Source organism: Numida meleagris, chromosome 8 (assembly GCF_002078875.1).
Source record: "Numida meleagris isolate 19003 breed g44 Domestic line chromosome 8, NumMel1.0, whole genome shotgun sequence".
NCBI classification, from domain to species: domain Eukaryota; kingdom Metazoa; phylum Chordata; class Aves; order Galliformes; family Numididae; genus Numida; species Numida meleagris.
The window spans coordinates 11,945,070-11,961,650 of record NC_034416.1 but is presented as its reverse complement, the minus strand read 5'-3'; the positions used below and the strand labels follow the sequence as shown (position 1 = coordinate 11,961,650).

Below are 16,581 nucleotides of genomic sequence, written 5' to 3'. Positions count from 1 at the left end.
TTGCCTTACTCTGTAAATTGATCAATAGATTAAACCAGTGTTTTCTACGTAGCAAAATTCTAATCAGAGTGCCTAAGAGGCTCCCAGCCCTGCCAGAGATGAGCCTGATTTCACTGTATTAGTCTGCTGTAATTCTCTAGCTTCTGTTTCAGACTTGCAATCTAACTGTGAGCACTGTCAGACTGCACGTGCACGAGGGCAGCTCAGCACCTGGTCAGTGAGCCCAGCTGAGGCTCCCAGTCAGCTTCTCAGTTCCTATTGCTCTTAGCTGCTGCTGACAGCATCCCAGCCTGCAGGTGCCTGGCTTTTCCCCGTGTCACGGTGTGATGTTCCCCATAAATTACCGCTTTGCCATTCTCAGACTTCGCTCTTCTCATCCCCAATCCCAAAGTCAGAGATTATGGCAGCAGAACACATTCTCATTTCAAGCAGGCAGTCGGGGCAGCCTGGTTTCTGCTGAGCCCTGATGCAGAGGCACCCAGTGCTGAGGGAGACATGCTCTGTGCCTCCCTTCCCCCATCCAAGGCATGAGGGAGGTCTGGGACATGAGCTGTGCTGCCAGGACGATCGGTTGCTCCCAGGCTGTTTGAACGCTTGAATCAGAGGAGACCACAAGGCAGTGTGGGATAACCCACCACATTTCTGTGTCATAAAGCCATCCGCCATGAGTGGGGCATGCCCACACTAACCAGAGCACAGCATGAGGCTGACACAGGGCTCTCGGTCTGAATGAACCAACTGTTGCTTAACCACAGGGAAGGCCTGAGTCTCACGAGAACGTGACTGTAGCTGATAGCTTAGCAACATGCTGACTTTAAAACATCCCAAAGGAATGTACTTAAAATAGTTCACCCTCGTGTAACCACCCTCTCCACATCCTCCTTGGTATCATCACCAAATAACTCAGAGAGGGTCATTTTAAACACAGATCTCTCCTCTCTGAGGCTGCTTATATCTCCCCACCGTGAAGCCACACATCTAAGTTCACGCTGTAAGAACTGTGGGGACATCACGTGGCTGGTGAGCAAAAGAAGCCACAACATCTGGGATCCTCAAGCTGGTTTCTGATACCCTAACATTTCCATGAGGCCAATCCAAGTTTGACTTGGTCTTGTAAGGAAAGGAAAAAGAGAAACTGGATCTGGAGCCAAACGCATGTCCAAGTAGGTGATTATCAGCCAAGTATGAAGCAGTGAAACTAGTGAACCTGGGCAGAGCAAATCAATGCGTCACCTTGCTCATGTCTCTTCTCTGAGCACTTCCAAGGCTGATTTGGGGGAAAAAAAAACAAAAAAAATCGAACACTTGCTGAAGTTTCTGAAACCTTTGTGGTCTTTTTTTCCTCTCCAAACTTCTTCCCTTTAAGTAGGTTTTGGAAAGAAAGAATACTAGCAAGGTATGGGAAAATCTGTTCCCAGAGGGCTTCATTCTTCTTTCAGCTATCACAACCGATACCATAAGAATTACTCTTGATTCACGCTAGGCCAGGTTAGTCAGGTTGACTGCCCTCATCACAAGCAAAAGAGATCATTAAAATTTTGAGGAAGAAATCAGATTGCCAGGTGCTCACCTGATCCTAAAACCCAGTGGTAAAACCAGAGATGGAAGCAGGCTGAAAAGCAGAACAAGTTCTGAATTCCCCCAAAATCCGAGCATACTCAGGTTGGAGTTGTGGATCCCAGCCCTCTACCTGCTGTGTTCTGAGGTCCTCTCTAGGAGGAAGAAATGAGCCTTTCTGACCACTGAATGCTAATTAAGTAATTTTTCTAGTGTAACTGATAGCATCATAAAGTACATCCAGGGGTAATTAGTTCACATGTCTGATTATGAGAGAGATGAGCTTGGCTCCACTGAGAATCAGTGCTTTGAGAAGCTTTTTAACAGTCTGCTGAACCTTTGCCCTGCTTCAATTTATACAAGATGTCATGAAGAGAAGAGCTGGACAGAAAAAAACCCAACCCCTGTGTGAGAGGCCATGTAAAGAAGCACTGAGCAAAACCCCTCTGTGTAAGAGGAGCACCCCCATACCTGTGATCCTGGGCGGTGTACTTGAGAAGCTCTGCGAGCTGCAGGGGGTATTTGCAGATCTTCTGCACTGGTGTCAGTAGGAAACCGTCTATGGCAATATCAATCATCTGCTGCAACAGACGACACGCTTCGAAGAAATGCTGGTACCTGCTATCTTTCATCAGCTTGGAAAGCTCCATGCACGCATCCAAATGATTATTACAGTACTCCGAATAGATCCAGAAGCCATCTTGCTGTGAAAGGCAGGAGGGAAGGGATCACACGTCAGTCAATCACCAACATTATGACTAAAGAAAAAGTGATCCCCCTGTAGGAGGAGGAAGGGCTGATCCTGAACTCTTTCCCTGCTTGGAGAAGGTTGCTCTGGGGAAAAAGGGAGGAGAGGGGCCCCATGTGCTGACACATGGCTGAGGTCTCTGTAAGCAGCAGGTGTGTTAAAGTGAACCCTTGTGCAGCTTGGGCTTGTTCTCCATTTCAATTGGGTGGTACAATTTTCTTTGTAAAAGGTAAAGGTGGAACCAAGCCACAGCTCTGGCCTTCGGAAGTACAAGGCAATCTTGCTTTTCCTAGAGCTCTTTACCTGAAGGAACATGAAGCATCTGACAAGTGCTCGAGATCTGGGTAGTTCTGAACACCTCTCTACCAATAGGGAACCCCAGGAACCAACCACTGCGTGGAGTTCCCTGTGGCCAGAGGTTCAGAAAACACCAAAGATTGGAAAAAACAAAGAAACAGAAAAGAAACCCACTTGCACACTCACATGCATGCCCATCCTCCCTTTGTCAGCTTACAGCCTCCATGGAAATGAAGACAAGAAGCGTCAGATATTGCTCTGAATAGCAGCAGTAGCTTTTACTATTGTTACTATAAATGAATTGACAGCACAGCCTTAGGACATGAATTTTAGCTACTGATTCTCACCAAGATTTCTCCCATCTTTTTTTGCACAAAGGTGCAATATGCTGCTGCTGTGGAAGCAAACAGCGGAGATTGCAGGCTCTGATAAAAATGAGCAACGTTAATGTTACAATGCAACTCCTCAAAAATAATCTTGCCTTCTAATTAGAAGAGCAGTGATGCTTAAGAGATACCACAAGCCTTTTCAGGGATGCCCTGCTGAAGTTTCATGAATTCCTATTGGAAATGTCCCTAATACATGAACAGTCACTAGTTCAGCCCTGATGTAAGTAACACAGTGCAGGACCCACATCTTGGGTCACAGCACCTCAAATGTTCGCTCTGATACAGTTTTTCAGACTCCCTAAAAGAAAGACCTAAAGCTGCAGGACTGTAATTTTCTTGACATTTCCTGACGTGTTTACAGCACTGGCCAATCTAGCAGCTCCTGCAGCACGTGGCTTATGTAACAGCACGACGGGCAGGACCAAACCTCCGGGACTGCAACATCAGCTAAAATGTCCCCTTTGGTGTGCGCTTAGCGTGAGCTGCCACCTCGCTCCTGGCCCAGCCACCCTGCTGGGGAGCGCCTCGAGGCTCCATGGGTTTTTCATTCCTTGTAAATGCATCTCAGTGCCACAACTAAGCATCTTGGCCATTTGCACTCCTCTACTTTTTAATGTAACGCACAGCTAAGGCTTCTTGTTCCTCCTCTGGTTTTCCTTATCTATTCCAACCTCCTGGTCATCCCTGATCCGATTGGGGTGGCTTGTGAAGGGTTTTAAGTCATATTTTGAAGGGAAAAAGAAGGTGGGGAGGATGTGAGGGACACTGCGCCTACATAATGTGAGAGTGTCTATGGAAACATGCTGGGATTCAAATGCAGTAGAGGGTTAACCAACTATATGCTTCACTTGGAGTTCTCCCTGCATCTATACCTCACAAAGCAGATACAGTGAGTATGGAGTACCCCTGATGTATCACTAGTCTCACTAGAACAGAACAGATGAATGGCACTTAAATGCTGTGTGGCTCCTGCCTTCTGACTGCTTCTGCACCCCCCAAAAAACAACCCCCAGCTCCCCAAACAAAAGTGCCAAATGAACTTACGTGTTCAAGGAAGCATGGTCCGATCTCACTGAGATGGGGATCCTCGTTGTTGTACTGTTTCTCCAAGTCCCGGACAAAACCCATCTGAAATCTATAGATATCTTCAATGTTCCCGAAGATGATCTTCAGCTGTTCATCACTGAACATATCCCTCCTCTTCCGGCACTGCTTCAAGTAGCCCTGTAAGGAGTAGGGCAGAGCAATCCATAAAATAATCTGACCACTTTTACTGAGGCTGCTTCCAGATTTTTCTTGAGCCTCCATCAACTCCTCTCCACGTTTAAGAACAGAGCAGGCAAAACATGCCTGGAAATGCTACAAGCCCTTCTCTGGCAGACAACATCTCATGTGCAACATTTGGCACTTGCAGCCGCAGTTCTCACTGCAACCCAGAGCAGACCTCAGCATCACCCTTGCTCAGGACGTGCCAGTGTGTACCAGGCTCCCCAGCCTGCATCAGGAGATGCTGGCATGGCGTGTACACAGGAAAGTCCAGAGGAGACACAGTGCTGGCTTCTGCCTCAACGTCCCTCAGCATTTTGCATGAATCAGTTTTGCAAACAGAAGGTTCCCCAGAGATCTCAGCCAGCACAGCCTGAAACTGCTCTGTCCATACCTGTGCTGCAGAGAACAGCAAAATATAGCTGATGGCTTCAAAGAGATGTGTTACAGTACAGTGCACCCGTCCCTTCGAAGTCTACTGCCTTGCAATACCCACTATCGCAGGTTGCTCCTACAAACATTGCTGTTCTCAAATCGTCTTCAGTACAGAGAAAGCCATGAGGGGCTGTCGGTCCCCTGCCCACTCTGATTTCTCTTTTAGGCCACAATAATCAGGCCAAGGAAGCTACCAGTCGTGCTGAGAAATACCCTGTCAACGCATGATAGCATGCCCTTGATCTGGGAGGAAGCTGTGGACAGCATATCCATCCAGAGGTGCTTCAGCACCAAGCGAAATGCTGAAGGCAAACAGCCTTCCAGCCTTCCCTCACTTGGCAGGCAACACATCCCCACATTGCTTCCCTTCCCTGAGACAAAAGCAGGAGAGCTGCAGTGCTGCGAGCACCACACAGCACCGAGGCAATGCAGGAGCTTGGGTGGGCGTTTCAGCTGGCCCCAGCCTGGAGCAGCGCAAGCCACTGATCAATGCCATCTAGAGGAAAGCAGCATCATTTTAATTTTTGTTTCCTCTATCCTTCATGAGGTTATCCCAAATATGTTATTCTTTATGGTGCAAAACAGGCAGAAATTCTGCCTGTTTTCTCAGCTGTCACCTTTTCTTCCTTTGTGTCCTGCTCTGTACAAACATCAGACTCTCCCACTGAGTCTACAGTTGTGCAAGATAAATGGAGGAGAGAGGAACAACTGGGATGCAGAGAGTTTAATTCTCCAAAAATAACAGAGGGAATCTGCAGCAGAGCTGGCAGCAGTTTAGATCTCCTGCATCCTGGCCCAGTGCAAGAACAAAAAGCTCCTTCTTACTCAGTCTTCATTTCTCCATGATGTTCAGTGGGGCTGAGCCCAGCTTTAGCTGGGCATCATACATTGCTCTGAAGACCTCCCAGTCTAAAAAGATGGAGTGGATCAATATTCTGGCAAAAAGTGTAACACACCAAGCTCTGTCTGCCTCCCTGCTTTGCTGAGCCTGCCTTGCCCACAGAGTTGCCATCCTGGTTTCAGCTGAATCATGATGACTTCAAACACACTTGCCTGAAGCATATGTGGTCCAGGGGACGCAGTGACACACAGAGACTTGGGATGCCCGGGCTGAATTTCTGACCCTGAACTGATCCATGTGACTTTGAGCAAATCACTTCACCCCCCTGCACTTTGCCTGTCTGCACGATTTAGACTAGAAAGCTTGCTAGGCCAAATAGCAAATGCTACGCTGGCCTTTTCGGGACTGCGGCCTCTTGGTTGAAAAGAGAACAATACAGGGGTCAGCATGTGATGACTTTCCCTATGTTTATTATATAGGGAGAGAAAAAAAAATGAAGGGGAAAAAAATGCCAACAGCTCCATTGGATGGCTATATTTGGGAGCTCTAGATGCTTAGTCACACAGACGAAGAGCCAGCTGGTGACACGCAGCTGCTGGTCCATAATGCAAGCCACTGGAACGCTATAATAAAGTGTCCTTCAGCCTCACCATGTGGTTCTGGGAGGGAGAACTTCAAACTGCTGAATGATAAATGCAACTTTGGCCAAGCTGGCAAAGAACCAGCCTCCGTGATGTCCAGCTTAGCTAGAAGGAAGCTGTTATCCTGAACGTGCTTGCTTTTACAGCTGAGAAGCTTGGGTTATAGAATACCTTCCCCATTTACTAAATCTAGGTCTCTCTTCTTTCAGCAGCTCCTTGATGACTCATTTCCCTGGGTTTCCCTGTCTCATTTTTCAGGGCCAGGAGGAATGCGAGCACACTGGTTCCCATGCTGCAGGACAGCTGACTGGCAAATGACATTTCAAACTACCAAAGAATAATACAGAATATTTTCCATGCTCCTTTTCATGTTTACCTGCTTATCTCAGAACAGGTACAAAAAACAACAATAACGCATGGACCTGCCCACAAAGCCAGGCTCTTCCTTTTGGCCCTGGCTGCAGTGCTAGCAGTGCTGAACAGCTGCTGCAAGGCATTTGTGTCAGCACCTTTGCCCTGCTGCACGCTGCAGGCTGCCTGCAAGCCAGGCTCCCCTTGCGCACACGCTGCTCTGTGAAATCAGTCCATGGATGATTTATGTGAACATCTTTCAGCCCTGGGGTTGCTATTGGCTGCAACTTCTGTCTTGAAAATCCCCTCTCCTCTTGCTGCTGGTTCATCGCTTTGCCCAAGTCACATGCTCCAGAGAAGCTGAAGCAGCAAATTTCTGCACAGGCGCCTATAAAACCATGGGGAGAATAAGTGAACGCACGCAGCTCTCAAGTCTCACCCTCTACCCAGTTTGTGCATGTGGCTGTTTGGTTTCCAGCAAAGGGGAGGCTGAAGACTCAGATATAACATGCAGCAAGCGCCAGCTAGAAAGATGCTGCATATTTTTTCCAGTAAATTTACTTCTGTTACATAAAACAATGTCATCTTCCTCCTGCTCATTCCATCAAGTTTGCTCAGAGAAGGGATAGCTGACTGATGAGCAGATGTTGGAGTGTGTTTTGCTCAATGAATACCTAAAAATAGCTGCCAAACTGTCTCCCTTTAAAGTACATTTCCATGTAGTCCCTGAGGTATAGGCCAAACTTGGGAAGTATTTGCAGGAGGTTAAGTGCTAAGTTTTCTCCACCCCAAAGTGGGTTTAGAGACAGTCAGGAGAGGTGGACAATCCATCTGTCCTTCTTGTCCTGCTGAGAGCAAGGGGAGTGCTTGCAGCAAGAGCGAGGAGGAGATGACAGCTGCTGTGGGCTGTGAGTTAAAAGGCAGCTATGGTAATACTCTGCTTTTCTTCCAGCTCTGAGCCAGTCTGGGGGAGATACTGTCCTGCAGACTGCCCTCATTTTGGACAAGCACCATCTAAACTATAAAAATACTATTCACTAGAGCAGTGCTCACACATCCAGGTGAGCATCATGCCCATATGTGCAAACATAAGAGTAACCCAAGAACAAAGAGGAGGCTGTTTGAATGAAAAAGGCACACTGGAGTTGTGCCTGCTCCCAGGCGGTCAGGACTCTGAAGCACCAGGAAAAAGAAGCACTGCACATCAGGCACAGACCGTGCACCAGTCCTGCTGCACTCCTGTTCCCATTGGCACCACAGATTGCCCTGGGAACCACCTAAAATGTACAATAAAATCCATCAGGAACACAAGCTGGCTACTCAGAAGGAGACAGAAGGAAGCAGCTCCAGAGGAGAAAAACAAGGTGCGCACAAGCAAGCAGCGAAAGGCAGCTACAAGTCATGCACTGGGGAATAGTTGTATGGGTCTACGTTCTAATGAATCCAAATAACTTTCTGCAGAACCACCCTCTGCTCTGCTAGCCGCAGATGAGAAAGTGGCCATACAGAAGGGCCAGCAGCTCCCCAGGCGTGGCCCCCTAGAGGTGCACCACACCACTGCCAGGAGGGTTTCATGCTGCTTGTGTCCCAGGCAGCACAGCAAAGTAGTTGTTCTACATCACTGAGAATGAGTCAGGCTAACTCCACTCAGATCACATGAAAGCTTGTCCCATCAGCTCTGCAGAACAGACTCGGCTCAACATGCTGAGATGCACTGCCATTCAGCACTCAGAGCTGTTCTGGCACCAAAGCAAACCTTAGGTGGGATCCAGTCAGCATTATTATAAAATAAATCCAGAGTGATATGACTTGGGAAAGAGCAAAAATACAGCAATGGAAGTTGGCTGGTCTTTCTCCGTTCCTGTCCCCAAACTACTCCTGATACAGAGGTTTCCTTTCATCTCCCAGTTGCTCCTCTGTTTCCATCCCAGCTCCATCATTCTCGCCCTAACAGCTCCACAAATTCAGCCTTACCTTCCTTATCCCGTTCTGCTCGGAGTTCTGCTCACTCCCCAAAGCCATGCTGCCCGCACGCTGCAGCTCACAGCGCCTTGGGGCTCACTGCTCCCATCGAGCTGCCCACTGTCCCAACACCTCGGCTGCTCTGCTGGTGTCACCCCCCGGTAGGGACGAACCATGTGCCTTCCCAGGCTCAGAGCCCCAGTGCAGCAGCTGGCTGTTGCTACCCATCATAAAAGCCTAGTTTTCAGCTGATTATTTTTCTAAGCTCTAACTGCTAAGCCTGAAATTCCTATTGCTGGGTATTTCCCTAAGGCTAGATCCTTTTTTCCTTCTTTTCCCCTTGGTGATATTAAAGAATAACAATCCATCTGCACCGGATAATGCAGCCCAGAGAAAGCTCAGCATTTTGCCCCTCATAAAAATCTTCAAAAATTGTTTCACCACGCAGCAACCAGACCTTCACGATGAGCAAGGGCACAGCAGCAGCAATTCTCGGTGCTGTGAGGTTTGCTGAGAGGGGGATTCCCCTCCAAGCCACCTGCTTTGTGAAGCACAGGTAATTTTCATTCTGGTGCTGGCTAGCTTGTGAGCTCCCGACTTAGCAGGGCTGGAGCCATGGGTATTATGAATAATAACATGGTCTATAATAGCAGAGTAGCAGGTTCTGGGAACACATCCTACAGCAGAAAAGAGCAATTGGAGGGCTCTTAATCACCTCACAGGGGCTACGATCCTCTGACAGCAACCTCATATCTTAGGGTGTCTCACTGGTCTTAGGACTTCTTACTGTAATTCAGCAGTGGGAGTATGACTATACAGCTGAGCTCAGTGCTAGATCAGGCTCAGCCTTCGCCACCCAGCCAGCACTCCTCTGCATTTCCACCACTGTGTCATATCGCTGCCATTTGTCCTGGCACCTTTAAATAAAAGAGCAAGGGGAAGAGGGGAGCTTGCCACTGCCAGCAGCACTTCTACATCTCATCAGCGGGTGTCTGGAGTCTCCTCATTCCTTGGTAAAACATCACCTCTGTACAAACCCATTTGGAGGAGCTCACGGCATCTTCAACCCGCTCTTAGGCACAAACAGGAACGGTTGTGTCATGCTGTGCCAAAATGCGTGCCACGACTGAGCTGGCCCCGAGCCTTCCCCAGGCAAACTGATTGCTCTGACTGCACTGAGCAAGGGCCAGCTCATCACTCTGCAGACAAGAATGCCCACTTCAGCCCTCCTTTTCTAGGTGAGGCAGCTGAGTCACTTCCTGGTGCTCTACCTGGCAGTAGGATTTATCCCTCAGCACCATTTTGTATCACACATCTCTTTCACACGTTGAGCGTATCGTTTGGTGCTGCAAATCAGTGTTACTCCACAGATGTCACAAAAACTGTATCTATTGGCTCCTCTTGAGAATTTTATTTGGCAAAAGCATGGTGACATGGCCAGGAAATGCAAGTTCAGATTTATTCAGTTTTTCAATAGAAAAGTGCAAATGCAGGAAAAGAAGCACGATGCAAAAAAGTTCCTGCAGCTTTTCCCTTCTTTAATGCAAAGCCCTCTGACTGAAATAGCACACTGAAATTAAGCTCATTTGTTTCCAAATTGAAATCCCAAGACTCTTCCATATTCGAAAAGCATCACAGTTGCTTTTTTGGTTGGCTGCTTTGCCTTGTCAAAAGAAAAGTGGCAAGCATGAAGGGAGGAGGAAGACGTTTTCTAAGTAGAATTTGCAAAGGGCTTCACCACACTGACTCTGGAAAAACTGGGCATGGGCTCACAGAATCCTAAACCTTGAGAGGGATGAGCAGAAAGCCCCCGGCCTGTGATTTTTGTGCCAACAAGCTTCTCCCTCTCTGTAAGACAGTGCCCAGGCTGTCCTGCAGTGCACTGAGGCACAGCTGTGCATTCCCCTTCCCAAGCATCCAGCACCACAGGCACTATGCTTCACATGTAGGAGGCTCAGGAGAGACCTCATTGCTCTCTATAACTACCTGAAGGGAGGTTGTAGTGAGCTGGGGGTCGGCCTCTTCTCTCTTGTAACTGGTGACAGGACGAGGGGGAATGGCTTCAAGTTGTGCCAGGGGAGATTTAGGCTGGACATTAGGAAATACTACTTTTCTGAAAGAGTGGTCAGGCGCTGGAACGGGCTGCCCAGGGAGGTGGTGGAGTCACCGTCCCTGGAGGTGTTCAAGAAACATTTAGATATAGCGCTGGGAGACATAGTTTAGTGGGGTTGGTGGTGGTAGGTGGATGGTTGGACTAGGTGATCTTGTAGGTCTTTTCCAACCTAGCTAATTCTATGATTCTATGTAGCTCATGGTAGTAGGGCTGCAGGACACTAAGGAGTTGTGGCAGTTAATTGTGCATAATGAAGACCCATACTGAGGCTGTGAGGGTACAGTCACCAATGTTCACTAGCTTGCAGTTTCCCTTACACTATGTAATGTAACGTACTTCACTGCCCATGCTAAAAACATTTTGCTCTCAGCCCCACTGTAAGAGAAGCCATTCTAAGCAAGGGGAAAGTGTGAACCCGACATGAAAGACACAGATGAAATGGTTAACTGATAGATTTAATTACAACCTAGTTTCCTTGGTCAACAGTTCGAAAGTAGATGGCAATGGGCTTTAAGAGAAATGCTTGCATGATCTCAACCTCATCATTTTTCAGTCAAAAAAGTACAGAAAGAAGATCAGAAAATTGTTCTTTTGGTTAATACAAACTAAAGCTAATTAGCAGATCCAGAAGAAAATACTCAGAAGCGTCAATACTTACTGACAGGCGCGGCTCCTCTGTTACACACACTACTCATAAGCACACTGCAACATCTTCCCCCATCACCTAGGGACAAACTTGGCCCTCAGCTCTCCACAGCCCACCACGTGTCCTGCTGCATCCCCCACATCACAACCCCACGTACCTCACAAATATCCTTGAGGTGCTTGATGTAGTGGCGCTCCGTGCTCATGATCTCATTGATGACATTGGCTCTCATCTGATCTCGGTTCTGGACGGTTCTGCCAAGACAGAGGCAGTCGGCGCTTGGATCCAAGTGGCCATTCTGCACTTCGCTGGTTCCCTCCTCCACTCCATCTTCTTGGTTCACCCATAGCTGTGAGGAGAAGAGCAGAGAACAAGGTTATCTGCAAGTGCATCAGGAGACCAGTGAAGGAAGACTAAGCTGTGGTCTGCACAGCACTGGCTGCTACTGGAGCGAGTCCCTCCTTACGGCAATGGTGATGCCAGCAGTGCATCCACAGCAGCTCAGAGAGCCCATTTTTATAACCATAAAATGCACACCACGTGGTTCCTCCTGTAAGCAAAGGGGCTGTGGGTTTTGATAGTTCTGATCTCGAATATAGGTCATCGTATGAAGGAGCAACCAGACTGCTGGACGCTGCTGAGTGCTCCGAACCACAGCGTCTTCATTTGCACAGCAGATCAACCTGCAGAACTCAGCAGCGTAGAACATTGCTTTCCCCAATGCTCATCGGCTGGGGGCTGCTGTAACAGGAGGAAACCTCTGGCAGGAAGGATGAGACCCCTTCAGATGTCTGCTTTGTGAAGGTTGGGGTATGTCTTCATCAGGAATCCAAGCGAGTCTGACCATCTGCTGAAGCTAATCGGGTTACGGCTCTCAGGTTTTCCCAACCTTCCCAGGCCAGCATTTGTGCATAAGCATTGATTTTCATTTCACAGCAGCTTTCCTCCATCATTTCACATGAGCCACTCTCATTCAGGCAAACACCCGGTCTCAGCATCCTGAGGTTACAATGGGATGCTGGGATGAGACGGGGCCATTCCTTGGCAGAACAAATTTCCTCGTACGCAGAGATCTGAGGGTGGGTGCTGAATACACCCCTGGGCACCGGACATTTCAGTCTGCAAGAACTGCTGAAAGCAATGATAAAGGATCTCCACATCTTCAGCACACTCCATTTCCATCATCAAATAAAATCACGCGTTCAACTTGTACACGTATGGCTACCGCTGGCTCCAAACCTCTGTCTTTGAACACAGCACATGGACCAAGTACATCCTTTTGTTACCTATTCCCCAAAATAAAACCTGCTTAAAATAACTCCTCAAATCAGGCTCAACATGGTTTGTAAATGAACATTACATAAAGGTTAAAATACAGAAGCAGTGCTATCTTACAAATATCATCTCAGCTGTTATATAAACAAGGCAACTTCTCAGCGTTCTAAGCTCAAAATACTGGAGACCTAGAAATGAAAACGTATCGTGAAACTGTCCACGTAGAGACATAAGGGAAATAAGCTGCGTAGCTAGCTTCATCTTTTATTCTTCTTTTCACTATTAGTAGCTTTTAGTAATTTCCCATTATTCAGCTTAACTTCTGTTTTAAATATCTTGATTATAAGAGGCCGTGTTCCTGCAAATTAGTAAAGTGAAAAAACCAAAAGCTTCCCACGCTCCTTCCCTGTTTTCCTATCCAATTATTATGTTTTGCAAAACCACGTCTCCTCTTATTACAGCTCCCACATTTTGCCTTCCTACAGCGAGTCACACAGGCCAAGAAGCCCAAGTGTTGGAAGAAAAACCACCTCTTCTCTGGCAGAACATTAATGATGCTGTGAACTTGTTTTTTTGTTTTTTTTTAAAAGAGCCATAAAAAGCCTGGCTTTTTGCCGTGCTCACGTCTGCGCCATGGCTGGGAGCTCTCAAGAACTTCACATGAGGATGCATGGAGCTGTGATGCCCATGCAAATGATGGAATGCCCTCTTTGCAGGCAGCGGGGCAGGATCCATCCAGGGGCATTTTCTGGGAGGGAAAGCCAGGTGACACAACCCTCCTGTCAGTCACACCTCAGCACCACTCCCGCTGCTGTTCCCAAAGCACAATGGCTTTGTACCTTTCCCCAGGACAGCACAGTTGAGAGTCAATTTGATGTCCTGTGTGACAGAGCAGAAGCGAAGCGCGGTGAGTGCGGCTGTCAGCTCCCGTTTCCATGCCCCGAGGCCCCAGGGGAGGGCTGTGTCAGGACACTGGGTGCAGCAGCACCCAGTGCAGCATGGGCACAGCTGCAGCACGGCAGATCCAGAGAGCAAGCAGTTCCGGTGCTGCAGGAAGGCACATCAGTGAGCACACCTTTTGGGGGCAATGCCCGCCTTCCCCAGCACCTTCCCAAGCGATGGTGCTCTCTGCCATGGTGCTTTCTGCAAAGATGGATTGGGGCACGCTTCTGAGTCGCCACCATGCCAACATCGACTTCCAAAGCAATCAGAGGGAACTGATTTATACTGTACACCAATTTCGGGAGGTGTGAGTTTGATGTAAAATCCTCAGGGTGATCAGCAGCAGGTATCCTCCGGGCAGCTTTACTGGTATTCCAAGCTATATGTATGTTCAAGTGTATCCAAGGGATGCAACTATGAGCACAGGCTGTGAGAGCTGGGGTTGTGCAGCCTGGAGAAGGGAAGGCTCCACAAGACCTGAGAGCGGCCTGTCAGTATGTAAAGAGGAACCACAAGAAAGGAGGAGACGGACTCTGTAGCAGGGTAGCTCTGTAGCATAGGACAAGGGGAAATGGTTTCGAACTAGAAGAGGAGAGATTTAGATTGGACATAAGGAAGAAGCTTTTTACAATAATGGTGGTGAGGCACTGGCACAGGTTGCCAAGAGAGGTGGTGGTGCCCCATCCCTGGAGACACTCAAGGTCAGGCTGGACAGGGCTCTGAGCACCTGATGGAGCTGTGGGTGTCCCTGCTCATTGCAGAGCAGTTGGTCCAGATAGCCTATATGGGTCCCTTCCAACTCAAATGGTTCTATGACTCTATGATTCTATGAAAATCAAGAATCACCAATGTAGGTATTAAACCCTCGACTACTTTCAGGTGAAGATAAATATGCCTGCCTGCCCTACCTTCCTGCTGCTATGAAAAGGTATCTGCAGCTGTCCCAAGCACAACCAGAACAGCTTGTTGCCAAGTTTCAAAACATTCCTGCTAGTTTGGCAACAGAGCACATTTTTAAAGCTCTACTTCCTAGAGCCAGGCGATCATGAGAAAATCCTCATTTTCATTAAAAAAATATAAAATGTCATAATAGTAGGGGGAAATAGCTTGGAAGCATGAATCCTAAAGGCTTTAAGTCTCTAATGCAAACAGCAAGCTTGTAAATGTTTATGATTTCTGAAAGCCTCAGAATTGGGCACACCTCTTGTGTACTGTAGCAGCATTCCCAGCTTCCCCATCACAAAACTCAGGAGTCCTGCTTACTTCCTTAATGAATTTTTTTCTATTTCCAGCTAGGATTCATGTTTCCAAAAGGAAAAAAATTACAGTTGTAGTCCAGAGGAATTCTGCTTTAGATTAAAAACAAATGCAACAACTTTATCGGCAAGACAGAAAGCCTTCCACCTGCGCTCTCAAACATTCCAGCTTTGTATCTCCACCCCTGAAGTTCTCCACAGTTCAAGCACAGATCATTCTTCCACGGGATCATCTAAAGTCCAGAGCATCACTCAGGGAAGAAGAGAAACATTCCCAGCTCTGCTGCTGAACTTGGGCCAACCCCTTCAACTGGTCTAGACTTTTCCTATCTGTAATAGGGGATAAGCTCCCATACCAACGACACATTCCATGAGTATTTCTGAGGTTTGCAGGCTTTATGTTGAAGGAGGAACACAGAAAAGCTTTTGCTTCATTTGAATTACGGCCTTAAATGCATCACCATAGGCTTGCCATGCTCTTGTTCTCATCCACAAGCAACAGCGTGACTAGTTGGGCCCTTGGTCTTACATAGCATTGCTGTTTTTAACATCTTCAGCTGGTTTGTACAGCTCCCAAATCCTCCTGTGCTTGTGCTAAGCAGTACCTGAGCTGTGCTTGGGCAAAGGGAAGTCTCACCTAAGTGTAGTGTCCACCACACCCAGAGGGCAGATCCTCTCTGCTTCACTGACCTCGCTTGAACCTTGATGATGGTGCACTGCAGGTGGTAGCCAAGTGGAAGAGGCAAACTGGGGGTGACACTATTCCTTCCCCACACCACAGTGAATGTCATCTTTAGCTGACCCAAGCAATGCTGCTAAGGTTCCTATTTTAGCCCAGTCCATTGTCACCTGTAGGCAAGAGACCTGTTCAGTGGGATTCTGCCACATGCAACTCTCCCAGCAATGCTCTCCTGCCCAAAATGCTTGGCCCTGCTGCAGTAATGGCTGAGATACCATTAGTGGGAAAATGTCCCTCCCCTTCCCTAGATATTTTCCAGTGAGCACTGAGCAGCAGTGCAAAGATTTACCTCCCTCCCAGTAAAATTATGTCTATTTTATAAAAGAAACTTCAGACCTCTGGTTTCCTCCCAGCCTTGCCTCACCTGCCCAGTCCTCTCCACTCCAGCTGGGTGGCTGCCACCCCTGCTGAGCTCCTGCAGGGCTTTCCACAGGAGGAGATGGGAATTCAACTTGGCACCTCTCACTTAGATTTCAAGAAGTCTCTCTGGGCTCCTGCCCTGTCCTCAGCAATTAGGGGCTGTGGCTTGGATCAGAAGTGTTGGAATACCAGCTTTAATCACTGCATCCAACACCATCTATTTTTTTAGGAGAAAGAGAGGTAAAAAAAATAACAGCTGTTCTTGAAATCATCAACAACCCTACAATAACAAATCAGCCTTCAGTGCCTTTTTTAACACCTCTGCAGTGCAAAAAAGCACAGGCTCTGAAATAATACAGTACAACGACAGCCTCCCTCACACCATTGAAAAGGTCCAACATGGCAAAAAGAAAAGAAAAAATGGAATGCAGCCATTAGAACCATTTCAAACTTTTAAATTAGGAATTAATTAAAAGGAACCAACAAAAAGTACAGGAAAAAATCAAGTTGCATAACACTAGTTCTAAGTGATATTTCCCTCGGAAAGGCCACTCTACATGCGCAAAAGAACAGGCTTATCACAAGGCTCACGGTCCCATTTGGAAACTCAACCCTGATTAGGAAGCCGTGACCAGTAGTAATTGGCAGAGGCAGATAAAATAGTCAAGAAAAGTCCCTTTTGCCTAAGGACCCAGTTTCAGGAGCCAGGGAGAGTTAATCACTTCACTGCACTAGTTAATCTTACATGTGATTTATATAAAAC

At 47.6% G+C, this 16,581-nt stretch overlaps 1 protein-coding gene across 7 annotated transcripts in view; it reads right to left on the bottom strand.

Moving 5' to 3' along the window:
• ARHGEF9 (Cdc42 guanine nucleotide exchange factor 9) overlaps positions 1 to 16,581 on the bottom strand; it is a 189,848-nt gene that overhangs the window by 39,794 nt on the left and 133,473 nt on the right. For all 7 annotated transcript variants that reach the window (XM_021405876.1, XM_021405878.1, XM_021405880.1 and 4 more), the window contains 3 exons: positions 11,404 to 11,595; positions 4,036 to 4,215; positions 2,029 to 2,261 (listed from right to left, as the gene is read on the bottom strand). In XM_021405876.1, the coding sequence (XP_021261551.1) occupies positions 2,029 to 2,261; positions 4,036 to 4,215; positions 11,404 to 11,595 (605 nt within the window). The remainder of the gene's footprint in view (positions 1 to 2,028; positions 2,262 to 4,035; positions 4,216 to 11,403; positions 11,596 to 16,581) is intronic.